This window comes from Ischnura elegans, chromosome X (genome assembly GCF_921293095.1).
Source record: "Ischnura elegans chromosome X, ioIscEleg1.1, whole genome shotgun sequence".
NCBI classification, from domain to species: Eukaryota; Metazoa; Arthropoda; class Insecta; order Odonata; family Coenagrionidae; genus Ischnura; species Ischnura elegans.
The window spans coordinates 122,747,693-122,766,644 of record NC_060259.1 but is presented as its reverse complement, the minus strand read 5'-3'; the positions used below and the strand labels follow the sequence as shown (position 1 = coordinate 122,766,644).

Below are 18,952 nucleotides of genomic sequence, written 5' to 3'. Positions count from 1 at the left end.
CACTATGATGGTTAAAACCTGTTCTGCCAATAAGAGCTGAAATCTGAAGTGAACGAGAAACTGTCGGTTAGCAAAGCTGTTGAGGTATGTATGATTAAGATGTTGCTGTGTCCTATGTCTATTTTACGTATAATTCTTCTTCTGCCCATATTCTTCCTTACTGGGTCAACTCCAGAAAAAAATAATGGAGTGATAGGTGCTAGGAAAGGGTCAAAATTGAAGAAGCGAAATCGAGTTTGGATCAAAACTTGAAGATCACATTTCAATTTCGATTTCCTCGATCTGATATAGTTGAATCTCGATTTTCAATTTCAACCCATTAGTGCCCATTGGCAACCTGAGTTGCCAAAATTTTTGCTCGTTTTTGAAATTTATTTTCTCCAAAAAACATTGGTCGTACCCTCCCAATTCTTTCTTCGCTATGCTCCCTACCCTCTCTTTTGTTGAGCAAGGTGAAAATTTTACCCTTCCATATAAAAGCTAACGGTATCTATGAGGGAGAGACTGCAAAGGGTACACAAGTTGTCATTTCGGAGTTTGACATTGTAGTGTTCACTCGTGCTTCTCTTGATACATTGTTCAAATTTCTCAACGCTGCTGTGGTTTGCGCATACGTAATATATATGTGATGCCACTGTGAAAAATATCGATGTTTGTGTATTGCGCTTGTGATTTATACACTGTGGAACTATGCGGGCAACTGAAGTTGCCACTGGGCATTCGTCGTGTCTCTTGGTGGTTGGTGTGATTTTGCCGGTGAGATTTATTCCGTCGACGGAAAGTTTTCTTCCTTTGATAAGGTATTAATAAACCTTTTTTAAGCTAAGCGCTACCAGCCAGCAAGGTACTCAGCTACCCGCTAGCATCCTGCGTCCTATCAACGCTCAGAGCCTCGCCCAAGGTCACCTCACAAGGCAGGAGGGGGAACCAGAAATGCGTCGCACGGACTTTTTCCCATCATTCCTACTTACGCGTCGCATTTTCGTGCACTTGAAATTTTTCACTTTTCATTTAATCGCGAAAAATTGATATCGTCATATAAAAATCTAAAAGCGTGAAATACGTACTCCAGGAGTAATAATCTTTCAATTTAGGCAATAAAAAAATAATAGGAAACCACCTAATTGCTGGAATCCTCGGACAAAGATTTGGGGCAAAAGACAATTATATTTATGCCACATATGGAAGGGCCTGATGTCGTCACCGATGTAGATTCTGATGTGTCAGATGAGGAGGTGACAGGCGATCCGACGCATCTTCCACGGGTGATTTTGGCTAATGCGGCGGTCACGGAAGATTCAAATGATCCAGACGAAAAACACAATGACCCATCTACTTCATTCGATAGCCCAAATGTCCTAAACGACGTAGGAAAACTGATCGCACAGTCTTTGATGAGAGCCCTTGGAAGTACAATCCAAAGAAGGTACACATTCATTTCCCTCCTCTTCCACCAATGCTGGGGCCCACTTTAGAAGACTTCTTCAGTCAGTCAGTGAAGAGTGCTATTGATTGCTTTTCCGTGTTCTTTAGCCCTGATATTTTCGACCTGTTGTTACAACAATCTTGTATTTATGCAGGTTCAAAGGGTTTGCATAATTATGATGTCAGTCGAGAGGAGATGTACTGCGTAGTGGGTATTTTGCTTTTGTCGGGTTATCATACGTTACCCAATAAAAGACTATATTGGAGTAAAGACAGTGATTGTGGGGTAGAAATTGTTCAAAATGCCATGATCAGAAATAGATTGGAAATGATTCTCAAGTTCCTACACCTAGCTGACAATACCATGATAGATGGGTCCGACTGTCTGTTCAAAATTCGGCCTTATTTTGAACTTCTAAACAAAAACTTCAAAGCAATACTTCCAGGAGACAGATGCTCTGTTGATGAGACTATGATACCTTATTACGGCAGGCACGGATCCAAACAGTTCATCCGTGGAAAACCTATTTGGTTCGGATTCAAATTATGGACTATAGCTGATCCCTCTGGATATGTTTTTCATGCAGAGCCTTATGCTGGATCTCATACACGCCTTCCGAAAACGAACCTAGGTCGAGGAGCGGATGTTGTCCTGGGCTTGTGCAAAAAAATTGCTTTATGGCAGGGAACAAAACTGTATTTTGATAATTTTTTCACTTCCAAAAAGCTCCTTACATGCTTATCAGATAAAGGCTTAGGAGGAACAGGAACTCTTTGAGAAAATAGGGTGAAAAAAATCTTTTCAGTAAATAGAAGAGGGGTGATTTTGAATATACATCGAATAGTACATTGCTAATAGCAAGGTGGAATGACAATGCTGTGGTCACTGCAATGACTAACTGCATTTCTGAAATAGGGACAAAGCAGGTGAAAAGATATTCTTCCATTGAAAAGAAGAGAATATCTCTTCCAATGCTTTTAACAAAGATTTTAACTTCCTTTTGAATGACTCCATTGACTGAATTGATTTCAAATGCGCAGGAAGTTTATTATAAATTCTGAGGCCCAGCTCGCGTGGGCCCAGCTTTGATCTGTTAGTCCTAATGGAATGATAATGAAGGTTATTACAATTCCTAGTTTTATATTTGTGAACATCACAATTGAGCATAAACAAATCAAGATTATAACGTACAAAATATAAATTGATAATAAATATACACACGGGAGTGGAAGAATGTTAAGTGCTTTAAAAATAGGCTTGGAGGGAGCATCAAAAGGTTTTTTTGCAATGATTCTAATTGCACGTTTTTGTAATGTGAGCACCTTGGAGGCATGAGGGGATGAGCCCCAAAAAATTATATTGTATGACATTCGAGAATAAAAGATACCGTAATACAATGTAAGAAGAATATTTAAATCAACAGAGTTCCTAAGGTGTCTTAATAGATAGCAGATTGAACTTAGTTTGTTGGCTAAGAAGTCAATATTCATCTCATAGGACATATTACCACATAAGTATGCACCAAGGAATTTTGTGTGGGACACATTCTCAATAGACTTTTTATCCAATCTAATTAGGATGCTCTCGAGAACATTGCTATTACCACAAAATTGAACAGTGTGTGTCTTTTGTGTGTTTAAAATCAATTTGTTAGCTGTACACCAGCTTAAAATACTATCATTTGCATTTTTAGAGCTCATAATAATGTCATTTTGAGTTGGAGAAGAAAGTAAAATATTTGTATCATCAGCATATAATATGACTTTAGAACCTGGAATATTACTGAGGGAATGAGCTAAATCATTTATGTAGATTAAAAATAAGATTGGGCCTAAGATTGAACCCTGAGGAACTCCTATGGTGGTAGAAGTACTTTTGGAAGAGTATATACTGCCATTTACAGACAGTGAGACAGCCTGTGTCCGATTGCTGAGGTATGACTGAAGCCATTTATTGGCAATGCCTCTCACTCCAAAATAATTAAGTTTACGAAGTAGGCGAGAGTGATCCACAAAATCGAATGCCTTGGAGAAATCATAAAAGATTCCTACAGTTTTTTGATTGTTGTCAAGTGATGACAAAATAAAGTCAGTGGCATGGAATAGAGCAGATGTAGTAGAGCGATTTTTACGGAAGCCATGTTGATTTGAGGAGATTAAGGCATATTTATCCAGGAAAGACATTAATTGGTTGTAGAATACTTTTTCAAATACTTTAGATAAGACATTTTGTTTAGCAATTGGCCTATAGTTATCCAAATTATTGGGGCAGCCTTTATTTTTATATAAAGGGTTAATAATGGAATGCTTGAGAGAAGATGGGAAAATCCCTTGAGTAAGGGATTCATTAATCAGAAATAGAAGAGGTTCCTTTATGCATCTATAAGAGAGATATAATATTCTCCCTGGGATGTGATCAGGGCCCGAAAAGTTTTTGTTAGCTAGGGTTGAAATTATAGCTTGTAAATCCGATTCCGTACAAGGATGAATAAAAATTGAAAAAGCACTAGACTCTGGACTATGGAGCAAGTTTGCAGAAGAGGCAGGAGAGGTGGGTAACGGTGGTGTAATTGTAAAAAGGTTACTGAATTCATTTGCTAAATTTGTGATATCAATGTGTGCATTATCACTGGATTGAGCTAATCTAGGGAGAATGTGCTGATGCAACTTTCCCATTGACTCTCGAATAATATCCCAAGATGTTTTGGACTTATTACTAGATGAAATTACCCTGTCATTGTTATAGGATTTTTTGGAAAGTTCCAATAACCTCCGATAATTCTTTTTTTTGGCCCTGTATTCATCATGAAGGAGAGGACAATTTGAGCATTTAACTCTGGCAGATAGATTTTTGAGCATGACAGAAAAGTGGCGAATTTGGTCAGTAACCCAAGGTTTTTTATGCGATAAAGCAGCTCTTCTCATAGAACGGAGGGGGAAGGCAACATCGAATGAGTGTTGAAGACAGTCATGAAAGTATTGAAAACTTGCTTCAAATGAATGGCTATTATATATAACAGACCAGTCAGAGGATTCCAATAGGGATATAAATGTGTCAATGTTTTCTTGCGAATAAACTCTGGTGAGATGTGAATGTTGACAATGTGTACGTGGGTCTACGTTTAAATAAGATAATACGGGAAAGTGATCAGATATGGTGGAGTTGAGAACTTTAGTATTTACATTATTTAAGTTTATATTAGAAACAATATTATCCAACAGTGATTGTGAATTTGGTGTAATTCTGGTGGGTGTAGCTGTAATCGTAGGCATTAAATTATAGGATTTAAGCAATCTCAAGAAATCTTTAGATGAATTATCATCAACTAGTAAATTGCAATTAAAATCACCGGTTAGAATGATGTGGACGTTGTTACCAACATTATAAAGTTCATCTAATAAATAGCCAAGTTTATCTAGAAACACTGTGAAGTTACCAAGAAGAGATCTGTACACACTTAATATATACAGCAATTCATGCACAGTGGAACGATAAAAGGTTGGGAATAAGGCATTATTAAAAGAAATATACTAACTAAATTGAGAAAGTATTTTAATGGCGTAACATTGATATTTTCAGTAACAGAAGAAATTTTAATTGTAAAAACTCAAGCTGAAAACCTAAAACTTGCCCGATATCTCCAGCAGTTGCACCTTCTTCAATTCATTTAATAATATCAAGTTTTTGTTCTAATGTCGCCGTTTTTTCTTCACATCTGAAGAACCTCCAGGATAGCCACTCGTCTTCGTGGACATTTTTTTCGGTTGGAATCAGATAAATGTTCAGATAATAGATAATTATTCGCTCAGATGCATATTTAACATGTGCTACCCACGCCAACCTTTTCTGTTGAACGAAAATTATCAATCGCATTAATATAGTAATATTTACTATACATCAGATGCGCTTGCGTCCTATTTGCCATTCAATTTTTTTTCGTCGCGCGTAATTTGAACAACATTATCGCGAAGCAGCAACGACGTTAAATGATGAAGGGTTTCAATTTTTGGACAACATTATCGTGAAACAACTTTAAACTGGATGGCGTTAAACGAGGACACACTGTACTATATTTACGATATCTCTTAAAGACGTACAATCAGAAAATAAGCATTTTTGGCTGGTGGGGATGTTTTTGGCCCAGTTTCTCTAAAATAAGAATTTCCTTATTGTTTTTTAGGTTGTCATGGTTGCAGGTTGAGAAGTTGTTGCTTCAACCAAACAGCGGCAGTGGAGTGAAGACAGGAGTTCCTTGGCGATGCCCCTGCAGGTGACCACCAGGGTTTGGGAGTCCTCCTTGGGGGAAACTCAGGAGGTATTCCTCCCAACTCCTTACCTCCGAAACTCTTGGGAGGAGAACTCTGTTCAGAGGAAATAAAAAAACTCTCAGAGCTTTTTTCTCCTCCAGCATATGTCAAGAGGTGAATGAAAAGGCTTTCCTCCGAAAAGAGTTTCCTCCCAAAAGAGCTAGAGCAATACAAAAAAGTATTTACGGCACATGTGGCAGAGCTCTGGACAGAGTGGAGACATGCGGTCAGTTCTTTCGCCGAAGCACTTCGAAGGGTCGCTAATCCGCGACCAGCTCACCCACGCAGGACCGTCTCCTCGACCCTACGAGCAGGCAGCCTACGTCCCGAAAAGTGACCTCTCCGACTGCAAGTTGAAAATCAATCACTCAACCCGATCATGAAAGAATGATAGTTTTCATCGCACTCCCGCTAATCATGCAATCAAGTACGTCTTTGAACCGTGTTTCATCGATGAAAAATAACGATTTTGTTAACTTTGCTAAAATGGCCATTTTTCCGGTTGTCCGCAGCCACGTCTCTAGAAGAGTTAACAAAATCGTTATTTTTCATCGTAGAAACACGGTTCAAAGACGTGCTTGATTGGCGGGAGTGCGATGAAAACAATTATTTTTTGATGATCAGATTGAGTGATTGAATTTGAAATCGCAGTCAGAGTGGTCACTTTTCCGGAGGTAGGCCCCCCGCTGGTAGGGTCGAAGAGACAGTCCTGCGTGGTTGAGCTCGTCCAGGATAGGGCCGTGGATTAGCGACCCTTCGGAGTGTGCACCACACCCATCCTGGAAGTACCTGCTCCATGGGCCCACGAAACGCATTTTAACATATTCGCCGCATGTGAGGAGAAGGTTTCCGGAGATTGAACAGCAGCGAAAGAGTTAACTGTAGAAGTGATAGAAATGGCAAAACTTTGAATATAAAATGACTAGTAACTTTAACTATATTTGAAACATTTTTGGAGAGCACTTATAAATTATTCAGCGCAGTTTTTGGGCCATGCGGGATAGTTTTTGGAGAAATTTTTGGCATAGACACGCAGGGCTGTGAACAACTGCGAAATTCTCCGATGACTAACACTAAAAACTACTAAAAATCAGAACCACTTATGACCTGTACTTTTCTCTTTTCTCTTCCTTACACTTTCTTCTTTCGCTCTCTGTACGTTAAGATTATCGGAAAGTGAAAAAAACATAATATGTCAGTTTTTTCGATGTAAAACAACATTTTCTTTCTTTGCATTGTATTAAAATTTATTCAAGAATGTTTGTGTGCATGAATAAAATATGAGCCGTTTTGCTTTTCTTTCGGAACTCTTTTATTTTTGCAAATAATTTGCTTTTATTGTAACCCAAATATATAATTAACCCAAAATATAGATTAAACTTGGTATTGTTCATGAATTTTAGAGGACCAATCAGTATGTAAATGAATATAGCACTTTTGGTAATCACTAAACATGTGACTGCTAATAATGAGTAATTGCTCCTTCACTTTCGCCAAAATATGGCATCATCTTCTCGTCAAAAGATAATTTATGAGAAATTGGATCAAACCGTAGAAATATTTGGTTGAGCTCGCAAAGTATGGACGTATCTTAGAAAACTTATCCCCCTGGTCCAAACTTTTGTTACCAGTCAGGCGTAAGAACATTTTAGGTTCAACAAAACGCTTCCGGAACATCGTTTGACGCACATTAGGAACACGTCCTTACTCCAGTAATATTTTATGCTAAGGTGTTATAACCACTAAACATCAGAACGGAAGAAATACCACGCTTTTGGAATCTTTTCTGAGAATTTCACGCACTATGATCACTGGCGATAGTGAACAACTTAGGCTGCAAATGTGAGTTCAGGTTCTTTGGAGGGAACGATTGTTCAACAGACAACCACAGATACAGTAAAAGCAGATGGAACGGAACATCGCCCCTTCTATATACCGTAATACCCAGAAAGCCCTTTACCTGAGTCAAAATACCAAGAAATATTTTTCTTGGTATCCCAATGCATTCATAGTCACTCATAGTTCTCAAAAAATTTCTTTCGAAATAACCTGAACCCTCATTTGGAGCCTTACCAGCTCATTATCGTCAGCAGCCAGTGGGCATGAATTTCTCAGAAAATAATGCGATAATGTGATCCCTCTTATCTCTCCATTCATTTTGCTCATTCGCCAACCCCCACTGTGCACGGAGACCCATTGGTGCCGGGATATCCCCGCCCAGCCTAACTATGCATTTTACCCTCCCACTACCTTCCCTTTGAATCCTAGTCAACAACACCACGTAAATACGACTTTACGATCTATTTGCTAACCCTCACATACTCACTTGCTTTTAACATACTCGTCAACTGTGGTAAACAGATCGTTCTTAACTTAGAATGCCAGTATGTCTTGGAATTGCAGACGCCTACAGAAATCTGGACATTTTTCTGGAGAACTGTATAGCAAAGTTTTTATGCATCCTTTGTTTAGGTCACAGTAAATTTCCACTATAGCACAAGTAAACGCTGATTTAATCTTGCTCGATACGTGAAGTCAAAAATATCAAACAGTCACAACTCGGTAAAAACTCACCACCTGCCAAACATCCTAGTAAAGACCCTTCAACACTTATATAGATGTATATTTAGGACTAAAATACTGTACAATTGCCTGAAACTAAAGTTTCGCCATAAAAAGGTAACATATTCTTGATAAGCTTTTCATTTTTCAGTCCAAAAAGAAACGCTCTACACGACTACCGCCGCGGCGCGCCGTTTCCCTAGATTACCGGGGTCCTCCCAACGTTGCGTTAACGCAACACTTGCTTTATTGTTAAATAATTTGAGAACCACATAGTCAAATTCACCCAATCTGTTGCAATGGCCTAGAATACAAATGCATCATTGTATTTGCAGAGAGTTATAATCATCGAGTGTCTCAGATTTAACATAATATGTAAACTTTGAAGATAACCTAAAATAACAACTTACATATAAATGAAAAGGCCATTGTAAGAACAAAAGTTACAAAATTTCTTCCGTGAAAAAATTCATAGCATTTAAGAAAGCATTGAACTACCTATACTAAAAACATTAACTACTTATCAATAACAAATACGGAGAGAAAAAATCGCAAAGTTTGCGTTGCGTTCACACAACGTTGGGAAGAAATGGGTTAAATTTACGATTTTTTAGGATATGCAATAATCAGTATTTATAGCGAAAATCGTTTGTAATATCTTTGTATTCAAAGGTTGGCAAGAGGTTATAAAAAATAGTCGCTGTAATTTTGGCTCACGACAAAGAACTGAGAGAATCATATTTTATTACATTACGAGGGCTTTTTTCTTAGAAGTTAAATCGGATATTCTATCGAATTTCACCGCAAATGTACACTTAGAATGTAGCTAACAGAGTAACGTATATTTTTAGATGTAAACCATTACAATATCGCTCCTATAAACTTGCCAGTAAGTTATAAAAATAACAATTAAACATCTAACCTTAGCGTCTCCAAAAATTGTTCTAGGTGATGATCAACTCCGTTAATATGAACGCTAGAATTCCGTTTAAAATTTGGAACCAATCAGCAGAACAAACAGAATGTAATTCCTCGCATTGATTTTCAATAAATGCAACATGAGCGTTTTTAGTTATTTTAACTCATAAACAAATAAGTGACCATGAGCACCTTCGTTGAGTGGGACACTGAGAGCCGGAATGGGCCGAGGTAATCCCCACGCGGACAATAGGAAAGGATCGGACCTCTCACGCCGAGGGACCCTAATGGCGGTTGGGACCCACTTTTCATTTCCTCTCAGAGTCCTCACAGCATAGCTCTAACAAGAGGAGAACATTTGGTTACCTGAAATAATCCTCAAAATAGCTCTTCCTCCACGACAAAATGTCCTCTTCCTCGATCGGGAGGGAGTATTCTGGCTTCAGAAACGCGTGCGAGTTTTTCGTCTTTCTCCCTTCTCCTATTCTCCCCTCTCGGAGGAGGATCTCAGATTTCCTCTCGGAGTTCCTCCTTGAGGAGGTGAATGTATTGAGAGGAAATAAAAACTCCCAAACCCTGGTGACCACTCAATGGAGTGTGGTCTGGCAGACGACTGGAGCGTAGGAGTTCATGTTGAGTGCATTCTTCATGGAACAGGGGGTCCAACGACCGGGAGAATCTGCAATGGGGAACATGCATGATTTTGTTCAAGTACTAGAGAAAGAACTCTATGTATTCAATGGAAATTTTGTGGATGAATGACGTTTTTTATGACGGAGGTATGAGTCTTTCGAAATAACTCTTCATCAGCTGCCTGAAAACACAATGTCATCATGAACGCTTGTGTGTGACGTCACGGCACAGAATCCAATGATGACACACTGAGGGAGTGGTTAGAAAATTGGTCTATGCTGGGGCTTAAATGCAAATTTGGCAAAAATATTGCCGTTTTAACGTCAGACTGCAGATTGTGAATATGTTGGGTTGCCTACGCGTTTTTGGAACAAATAAGCATGACGTCAGAGTCCAATAAACAAAACATTTACGTGGTGCCAGTAAACTATTCGTCCCGTTTTTAGGAAAACCTATGTATCACTTAGTATGTATCTTTTTCTCAGTGCATTTTATTATCCAAGCTCTAGATTACTAGCGAACGAGGTAGTTGATTTGATTTATGTTCCATTTCAATTTTGTGGATTCTCAACTCCGCGCCGAGAAATCTTCATTAAAGTCGCAGAGCATTCTTACAGTGCTAATGAATTTAGTAGTTTTCGCAAACTTTGAATCTCTGTAGCAACAAGAATATTGAGAATTATGAAATCAGATTTTGCATGCGTTAATAACTTTAACTTGATTATCTATTCACGTTAAAAATAATCTTAATTTTATCAGATACCACATTAGTTTGTAGTGAATGTGTGTATATACTAAGGCACTATACGTACAACAATGGAAAATGAATCATTTGTTTTCATTGTCACAATATTCTGATGTTGTAATTATTTTGATTTATGGTTTATGCCTTTATAATTTACTTAATATTAATACAGTAAAACCTCTATGTTGTGAACCTCTTTATATCATAAACCTCCATACTTCATACCACGCCTACGCTCCTGTCAGATTTACAGGTAAATTTATTGGCAAACCTCTATGTAGTTAACCTCTTTATATCGTAAAACCTCCACTTATCGCACCAAGGAGAAACACCCAATATGGCCTAACTACCTCTGCAAATTGTAGCGAGGCAACTAGAGACCAATAATGCAGCTGCAATTTCGTACATTAAATGACATTTTAAGCATTAAACATTTCACCTTTTTTTATACATACACCCTTAATATGTTGTAATTTTCACATTAACCATTAGTTGTGCCGGTTTGTTCCATATGAGAGCATACCTAACAGTAAATGAGAAAAAAGATGTTCAACTATCCTAATCATTTTAAGTGACTGTTGACTTAAGAGAGATCACATCGTTTTCTCTCTGATCATGGTAAAAATCATGCGATAGCACTCGCTTTCTGCAATTATTAAATAGTAAATGCATGTTTGTTTAAACACATATATATGATGGTTTAAAAGACACTAGTGCCTTAATTTCTGAGGGATATGTAAAAATGGTGCCTATCACTAAAATCTCTCTATAGTGAACCTCCATGCATCAAATAGACCAAATTTTGGTCCCCTCCATTACGATGTAAAGAGCTCTATCACTGTATTATTCTTCAAAAGCGTGAAAGTCCTGCTTTCACAAAAATAACAAAAAAACAGAATGTCTCTGCACTTCGATTTTAATGAGTGTTAAATATTGCACACATCCTGCAGTGTAGGCAGAATACTCGCATGTCTGTTTTGCGTGAGGTAAAAGGATAGAAACACCACACGCTCTAATTCGTCGCTTACGTCAGCTGTGGCTGAAGACGAACTCCAGTCCACTTTGGAGGCACAACCAAGTGCGCTATAAGACGAAATCACTGTTCAGCAGCTGCTTCTAACTAGACGATGCATGGTGATATTGCCAGCAAGCAGCCTAGTCAGATCCAGGACTAGGGGCCAGTGATTTTGAGCAGGCCAGCGTTTAATAGCCTTAGTGAGAAGAGAAAGTGTTGTGAAATGTCTTAGACTTACAGGTGCTTTGGTTGTGTGTGTAGGTATTTTCTGATTTTGCAAATTCGTTTCACCTATAATTTTTCCAGTTCAACGCCCATTTTCTGGCCTAAATTTGTGTTTTTCTTAATCATTAGGGCAGTAGCTTAATATATTTTTTATGACTGCATGGAAACGTGGAATGTCAGGCAAACCAACAGAATCGAAATGTAAGTTTCAAAAACACAAAGAATAGAATTCCAGGTGGCTTCAACATCTGCTTATGAGGTCTAAACGGTGTCTTAGCTTGCATGGAATAAATTTAAATTTTAAATTCAACATGTGCTAACTAATGTACAGGCGGTCCTCGACTTTCGTACAATTCACACTTTCGTACGTTCAAAATTGACACCTTTTACTTGGCTTCCGTACGATAAATTTGGACTTTCGTATGTGGGTATGTAATTATTTTGAATTCCCGCGATGTTCAGTGCGCATCCCAACATTCAATTGTTTCAAATGGCAGTATATGCGAACAATACGAACGTATACAATGAAGGGAATTGTTGGTAGTTGAGTCTAATCTAGGTGACTTATTTGAGAGAGGGACTGCCTGCTATAGGCTCCTTCATCAAGAGAAGAAGAAAGCCTTCATTGAAGATATTTTTCAAAAAAGTTGACTAGACATCATAAAATAGCTTTCAATAAAACTAGTAAGATCTTCTTTCTAATTGAATTTTTTCGTTTGAGTGCTGTTTAATTCACCTTCAGCAACGATATTGCACGAAATATCAACCGAATTTCGTTTGTCTTTTTTGAATAACATGCGAATATACGCGATCAGGAATGTCACCTGCCGAATGTCGAATTTTGGTGTAAAAATTAAAAGGTATCCAGAGCGCGGGTTCAACAATTACATTTTGTTATGCTTCTTGATATGTCTTTTTATTTATAGTGGACGTAATAAGTGGAATGTCAACTTAAACGCCAAGAGGATGTTTCACTCGATAGTCAACGCATTTCTTGGTTTTTTTTTTAACTTTTATTTACATTTTCTGCGTATTTTCGAAAGAAATTAGATGATTTGAGGAGTTTTATTGACGTATTATTAAAATTTAGTGAATTGAAATAAAATCCGTGAAAAAAAGGTTTTAGTACGTATATTACGCTCTTTTGGAACGTAAACCCTAATTAGTATGGAAGTCAATGGTTCGACTTTCGTACACATTTTCGGGAAAGCATTGTGTGCGAAAGTTGGGGACCGCCTGTATTCCTTGTCCTTTTATATACATAAATATAATATTATTTAAAAGTATATAAGTAATTTTGGGTGTTTTAAAATTCTTATCCATCGTGGTAATAACTTGGAATGTTGTAAAATTTCTCCACTCGGGGGAGCTCCCCTTTGCGTATGGGGATTGCGGATGACGGTACGTCAAGGCGAGTGACCTGACCCAGCACGCAAAGAGCCATAGTGCCATCAAACCGCACAGGTAAAGTCATGAACTGAAAGTCTCCTCTCATGGAAAATGCTTCGAATTGGAGGTGTAAGGAATTCTAAATTTTCTCTCATCCAATTCGTGAGAGATTCTCTGAAGTTCCCCGAGGGTGTCTGCTTACCTGTGAAGCTGTGATATCGTGGAATCATGTGGGCCTTTTTGTCTTTTCAGAATACTCTGTGAATTTAATGAAGTAAGACCTGAAAAAAGTCTGCTTTTGCTCCACACAGCAATCTGCAAAAACTATTCAACTCTATTGAATTTGTGCGATGACTTGATTTGATATTTCATATTCATATTTCTGGGTCGAATTTGGCAATTCTCCAACCCATACGCTCTCATATACAAATTTAATCAGTTACACAGCCTGAAAAAATTGATTTCACCCTCGGCCATGCGCCTATTGGGACGGCTTGAGGGATAATATGTTAATGTTGTAATTGAGATTGTTGATGCTTTCCAGGGGATTATAATATTTCAGGGCATCAGAACTCTTTCAAGGGCTTTGGAAAAATCATAGGCTTGACAATATTAACAAATCTCTTCTTTTACTATTTTAAAGGCCGTTTTACACGGGGCATGGAATTGTGCAATCTGACGTACGTCCGAAGGCGCAATCAAAATTGTGTCGTGTAAAGCGGTGAATTGCTGGAACACATGTGAGAATGCGTGGATGCGAGATGGCAGAATAGCCCCTGTTCTAATTTCGTTCATGCATTCGTGCAATTCCACGCCACTTTAGAAATTAATGCAGCTCTAATCTGCACAATTCCATGCCCCGTGTAAAACGCCCTTAAGAATTCATTATTTCTGTCATGTAGTTTCTGTTCGCTCAGCGTGACATTTAAATTTTTACGCCGATGTTTCTCCTATCATTACAAAACCATTGCTGCCTTCCACACAAGAACCATCGCAATACCTTGAGTCACAGCCTCCGGCATCGCAGCCAGCTCCCCAGGCCCTCTCCCTGGAACAAGACTTTCGACAGCTTCTCCCGGCCACCGCGCCCGGAATGCTGCCCACACCCGCAGACCAGGAGGTTCTGGAGCTGCTTACGCTCCTGGCAAACAACAAGGACTCCCCGAAGCTCACCAGGTGGGAGGGACACGAGCTCCTTCTCTTACTCACATTGGGGTCTGAATGGCCGACTCTTTCGACCACTACGAGGAACATTGGGTACAACCGTACTAGGATCCTTGCCATCGCCGCCACCCATGGGTGGGAAACAGAATCACGGGTATCTAACCCAGACGAGATCCTGTGGCGCCTGCACACTCTCTTGTGGGTGCAGACGGGGGAGAGGCCCTTTGCGTGTGGTGTGTGCCACAAGCGCTTCTCGCAGAAGAGCACGCTCAACCACCACGCAAAGATGCACTGAACGCTGTTCGTTGGGTGAGGGAATAATAATAGTAATAAATGCTCTCTGGAACTCTGTGTGATATCATTCTGGTTCCCGCTTTCGCCGTGTGAGGTGACCTTGGGGTGAGGGTATGTGCGCCGCTGCAATGCAGGCTGCTAGCAGGTCGCAGAGTACCCTGCTAGCAGGTAGCGCTTGGCTTAAATAAGGATTATTAATACCCTATCAAACGAAGGAAACTTTCCGACCTTAAGTAATTTTGATAGGTCATTATTAAGAGACGTTTCCCTGAGCTCTGTGCCTCATGCATGCATTGGTAATGTCAGACGATGTATAACTCCTATCTACTCGTATAGAACTAGGTCCATGTGATGTCACGTGGGGTGGCATCGCATGGGCACCAATCTGGCCTTTTTCAAATGAGGTTAAAATTGACCGTTGCCATTCGTCTAAACTGAGAATTCTAAAACCAAATAATTTGTATAGTATGAATACACTAATGGTGGGTAAGGAATCGCAGTCAATGCATTTCATTTTCTTTGATGAAGGTAACTACCCTATTGATTCCATATTTTGCAAGGGGTGATACAAAAAGACCTAGCGTAAATAGATGTTTGATAAGGTGGGGGGGTAGGGGGAAGATGGTAAGGTGGTGGGGGGGGGTATTTCTGAACAAACATTTAAACATTTCCTAGATAACAATTTGAAAAATTGATATAACCATTTACTGCCAACAGGCTGATATATCGGTCCTTGCTGGTTGAGCGAAATTTTTTCACTTTTTTTGTGATTTTAGCCTTTTTATCGGCTGTAATTTAAGTAAGCCCCCATAATCTATCTATGGTTATAAGATATAAATATATCTTAGGAATTGGGAAAAAATCTAGAAGTATTAAATATTATTAAGTAGCTGAGAAATTTTTAAACCTGAAATGTTGCTAATTCCGGAAAATAGCCTTGGCAGTCTTCGTGCATCCCACCTGAAATAGGCTGCTGCAGTAAAAGGGTTAAAATCGATCATGTATTGCATAGTGAAAATGTTTAACAGGTGATATAATTGATGAACCATTTCTGGCGATACTATGTTATACCTTTCATGGAATACGGAAAATGTATTCCGTCTCCTTTGCTTGGAGATGATGACAACTGAAAAATTTCTGTTCTCACAAAATGTTTTCTCCGAAACCACGTGATCATGTCAAAAATGCATAATTAATTTCCTCGATTAATCTTAGTTGTTTGTGTTGGAACAAATTTTCATTTTTGTCTCGCAGATATTATTTTCATAAATTTGCTTTTCCTGAAAACTTTTACATGAGCATCTTCCAGCATTTTTATTTCACGATGAATGGAACATGCAGGAGAGGGAATTGCAATAATGGTCGTATGATACATATTCTTTAGAGTAATACCCCAAAAATGATCCAGGAGAATCTTTCAGAGACCAAAAGTTAGTCAGAAAAAAGTCACAGATCTAAGATTGCAAAATGGCTGTTCCCCAGTGTAATTAATGATCAATGTATATAGTATTCAAAGTTATTTTGACAAAGTTAAAAGTTTATCAAAGGAGTTTTATGGTTTAGCAATTCGCGACAATGAATAACAAATTTGGGTCGTATGCCTCCCACCTGCTGTTTAAAATGTTTGGCTGAGTGTGGTATGACTTTACATTTTGCCTTTTTGGAAGCTGAATTTTGTGGTGAATTTTCTACTTTTTTTGCGTATAATCCCTTTCCAAATACAGCTCCCCATTATCCTCCCAGCTACAGACTCCCCATTATCCAGCTGTGGCATATCAGTGTCGCAGATTATCAATGCATGATTTTCACTCTCATTTGATGTTTTCCGCAATCTTCATTATAAATAAAATTGTATGCAAAATCACCAGAATGACTGCATTTTAATGTTAGGAAACACAGGGCTTATTATCCCATTCGTAAAACGGATGCGATCGTGTGCTAGCTGCAATCATGGGAGCTCCGTGTTCCTTTTTCCAAGCGTCTCATACTTCCAGGTCTTATATGGACCAGTGGGAATACGAGTGCACTCGTGTTATCATCTCTAAAAAGATCTTAGAAAGAAGAAAGCTCTTAGTGAGCCCGGAAAGCAATCTTAAATAAGAGAAAATGTACGCAAATAAAAATAAATTGTTTGCTTTACCTTCATTATAAATATGTAAGCACTAAGCTTATAAGAAGGGCCAGGTTCGTAGAAGGCAGAATGAGATGGCAAGTCTGGTTCCACACGTTTAATTGTCAGAGCACAGGTACAAACTCCCCCTCCGAGATACAGCGTAAGAGGCTTACCGTGTCTATTCCCTCCAAGAGGCTTCCTCCCGTGTCGCGTCCGTCTCGTGACCCTCTCGGCATCTTCCTATTGGCCGGAAAAGGTCACATGATTATGCACATCATACACCTTCCCACGCCAAGATACTGCAACGTGTAACGGCATTAAGTGTTGGAGGAATACGCGGAGACCAATTCCCACGAGAGAGCAAGTGGCAAGTTGTTAATCGGCGTAAGGTGTCAGAGTCATGCACGAGGATGGATCCCACGCGAGAGGTTGCAACGTGTTATGAGTTTCAGATACTGGATCTTGCACCGTGTGAGATGGGCTGTGGTTATGAAATACGTTCATGTGCAGGCAGGAAAGTTTCATTTTCACTTGCTCACTTGCTATCACTAAAATTTCAATTTTCAATCAAAAAGTGCAAACATAGTACTACTGGTAGAATTACCCATACCTTCAGCCGTCCAATTACCCCTGAAGGGATTTGTGAATTAATTTCACTCCTTGCAAATGTTTCTTGGCATTCACTGCTCACCTTTGCCAACGGTAACGATAACTTTGCCTGCTTCTTTGAAACTTTTTGCTATTTTTCCAACAGTGCTTCCCCAAGAAACTCGTGAAAAAAACTAATAATTCCAAGCGATCCTTAAACTGGTTTACTCCTGAGCTCTCAGAAATAAGGTCGCAAGTAATTCAGCTGCGTCAAAAGTATATTCGTACAGGCAATGTTGAAGATAGAACTGTATGGCGACAGCATAAATTGTTTTACAATAACCAAATACTTCAGTCAAAACGTAGTTTTAACTCTGACCTTATAAGTAATGCATCCAACCGTAATAAGGCAGCCTGGCAGGTCATAAACAAGGAAATTGGTCATTCAGGAGGGTCCTCTGACTTACCTTTTACATCTGATGATATGAATAACTATTACATCAACTCAATAGCCGACCTAGTGTCAAATCTTCATCTGGGTCCAAACCTGGCCTTGCCTCTTCTCCATAATTCTCAAACAATCACATCCCCCTTCAAATGGAAGTGGGTTACAGAATATGAGATTCGTCAAATCATCAAAAATTTAAAATGTTCAAAGTGCACGGATGTTTATGGAATATCAGTAAATTTAATCAAACATCTGGCAAATACTATTGATGAACCGCTGGCTTTAATCCTGAACTCATGTTTTCAATCAGGCATATTTCCTAATGCTTTGAAAATTTCTAAAACAATACCTATTTATAAAAAAGGTGATAAAACCTTACCTTCTAACTATAGGCCAATCTCTATAATACCAGTTTTTGGAAAAATTTTCGAAAAGGCCATTAAGATTCGGGTATACGAACACTTTGAAGTTAACAACTTATTTTCTCCATCGCAATTTGGATTTCGCAAAGGGTTTTCCACCACCTCAGCTGTTAAGTCCGCCATTGATGAAATTCTAAATGCTTTTTCAAGTAAATCCTCCATTTCTCTAACTGCCTGCGACCTATCTAAAGCATTTGACTGCGTTTCTCATCCGATTCTTCTTCAAAAACTTCATTATTATGGTTTCAATAATCTTGAACTACAACTCTTCGAATCCTATCTCACCAATCGATCCCAGTGTGTTTTCATCAATAATAACCTTTCTTCACCCCAGAATTTAAATTATGGAGTTCCTCAAGGCTCAGTCCTTGGGCCTCTTCTATTCCTTATTATAATCAATGACTTACCCCGTAACGTCTCATGCAAGTCCATACTCTATGCAGACGACACTACTTTTATTCACAAGTCTAATCATCTGACTAATACAAGCACTACGACTAACTTGTTTTTTACTGAAGCCTCAAACTGGTTTTCTGCGAACGGTCTGGTTCTGAACAATGATAAAACCCAGTCACTCGTCTTCTCTTTGAGCACTTCTGATAATCCCCAGACCACCATTAAATTATTAGGATTTGAACTCGACCAAAAACTGACTTGGGAGCCACATACGGTAGGCACTCTTAGTAAATTGTCCAAGGCAGTT

General features: G+C 38.8%; 1 protein-coding gene across 5 annotated transcripts in view; it reads left to right on the top strand.

Annotated features, from left to right (window-relative positions):
- Nucleotides 1–5,298: 5,298 nt before the first annotated feature.
- Nucleotides 5,299–18,952, top strand: part of LOC124171328 — a 17,102-nt gene continuing 3,448 nt past the window's right edge. For 2 of the 5 annotated variants that reach the window (XR_006867677.1, XM_046550477.1), the window contains exons 1-2: nucleotides 5,299–5,741; nucleotides 14,207–14,693. Coding sequence is in view for 3 of the 5 variants with exons in the window: in XM_046550477.1 (XP_046406433.1) it covers nucleotides 5,685–5,741; nucleotides 14,207–14,693 (544 nt within the window). In the remaining 2 variants the exon portion in view is untranslated. Of the gene's footprint in view, nucleotides 5,742–13,094; nucleotides 13,451–14,206; nucleotides 14,694–18,952 lie in introns of those variants that run through there. The other 3 variants (XM_046550478.1, XM_046550479.1, XR_006867678.1) reach the window with 3 other exon arrangements.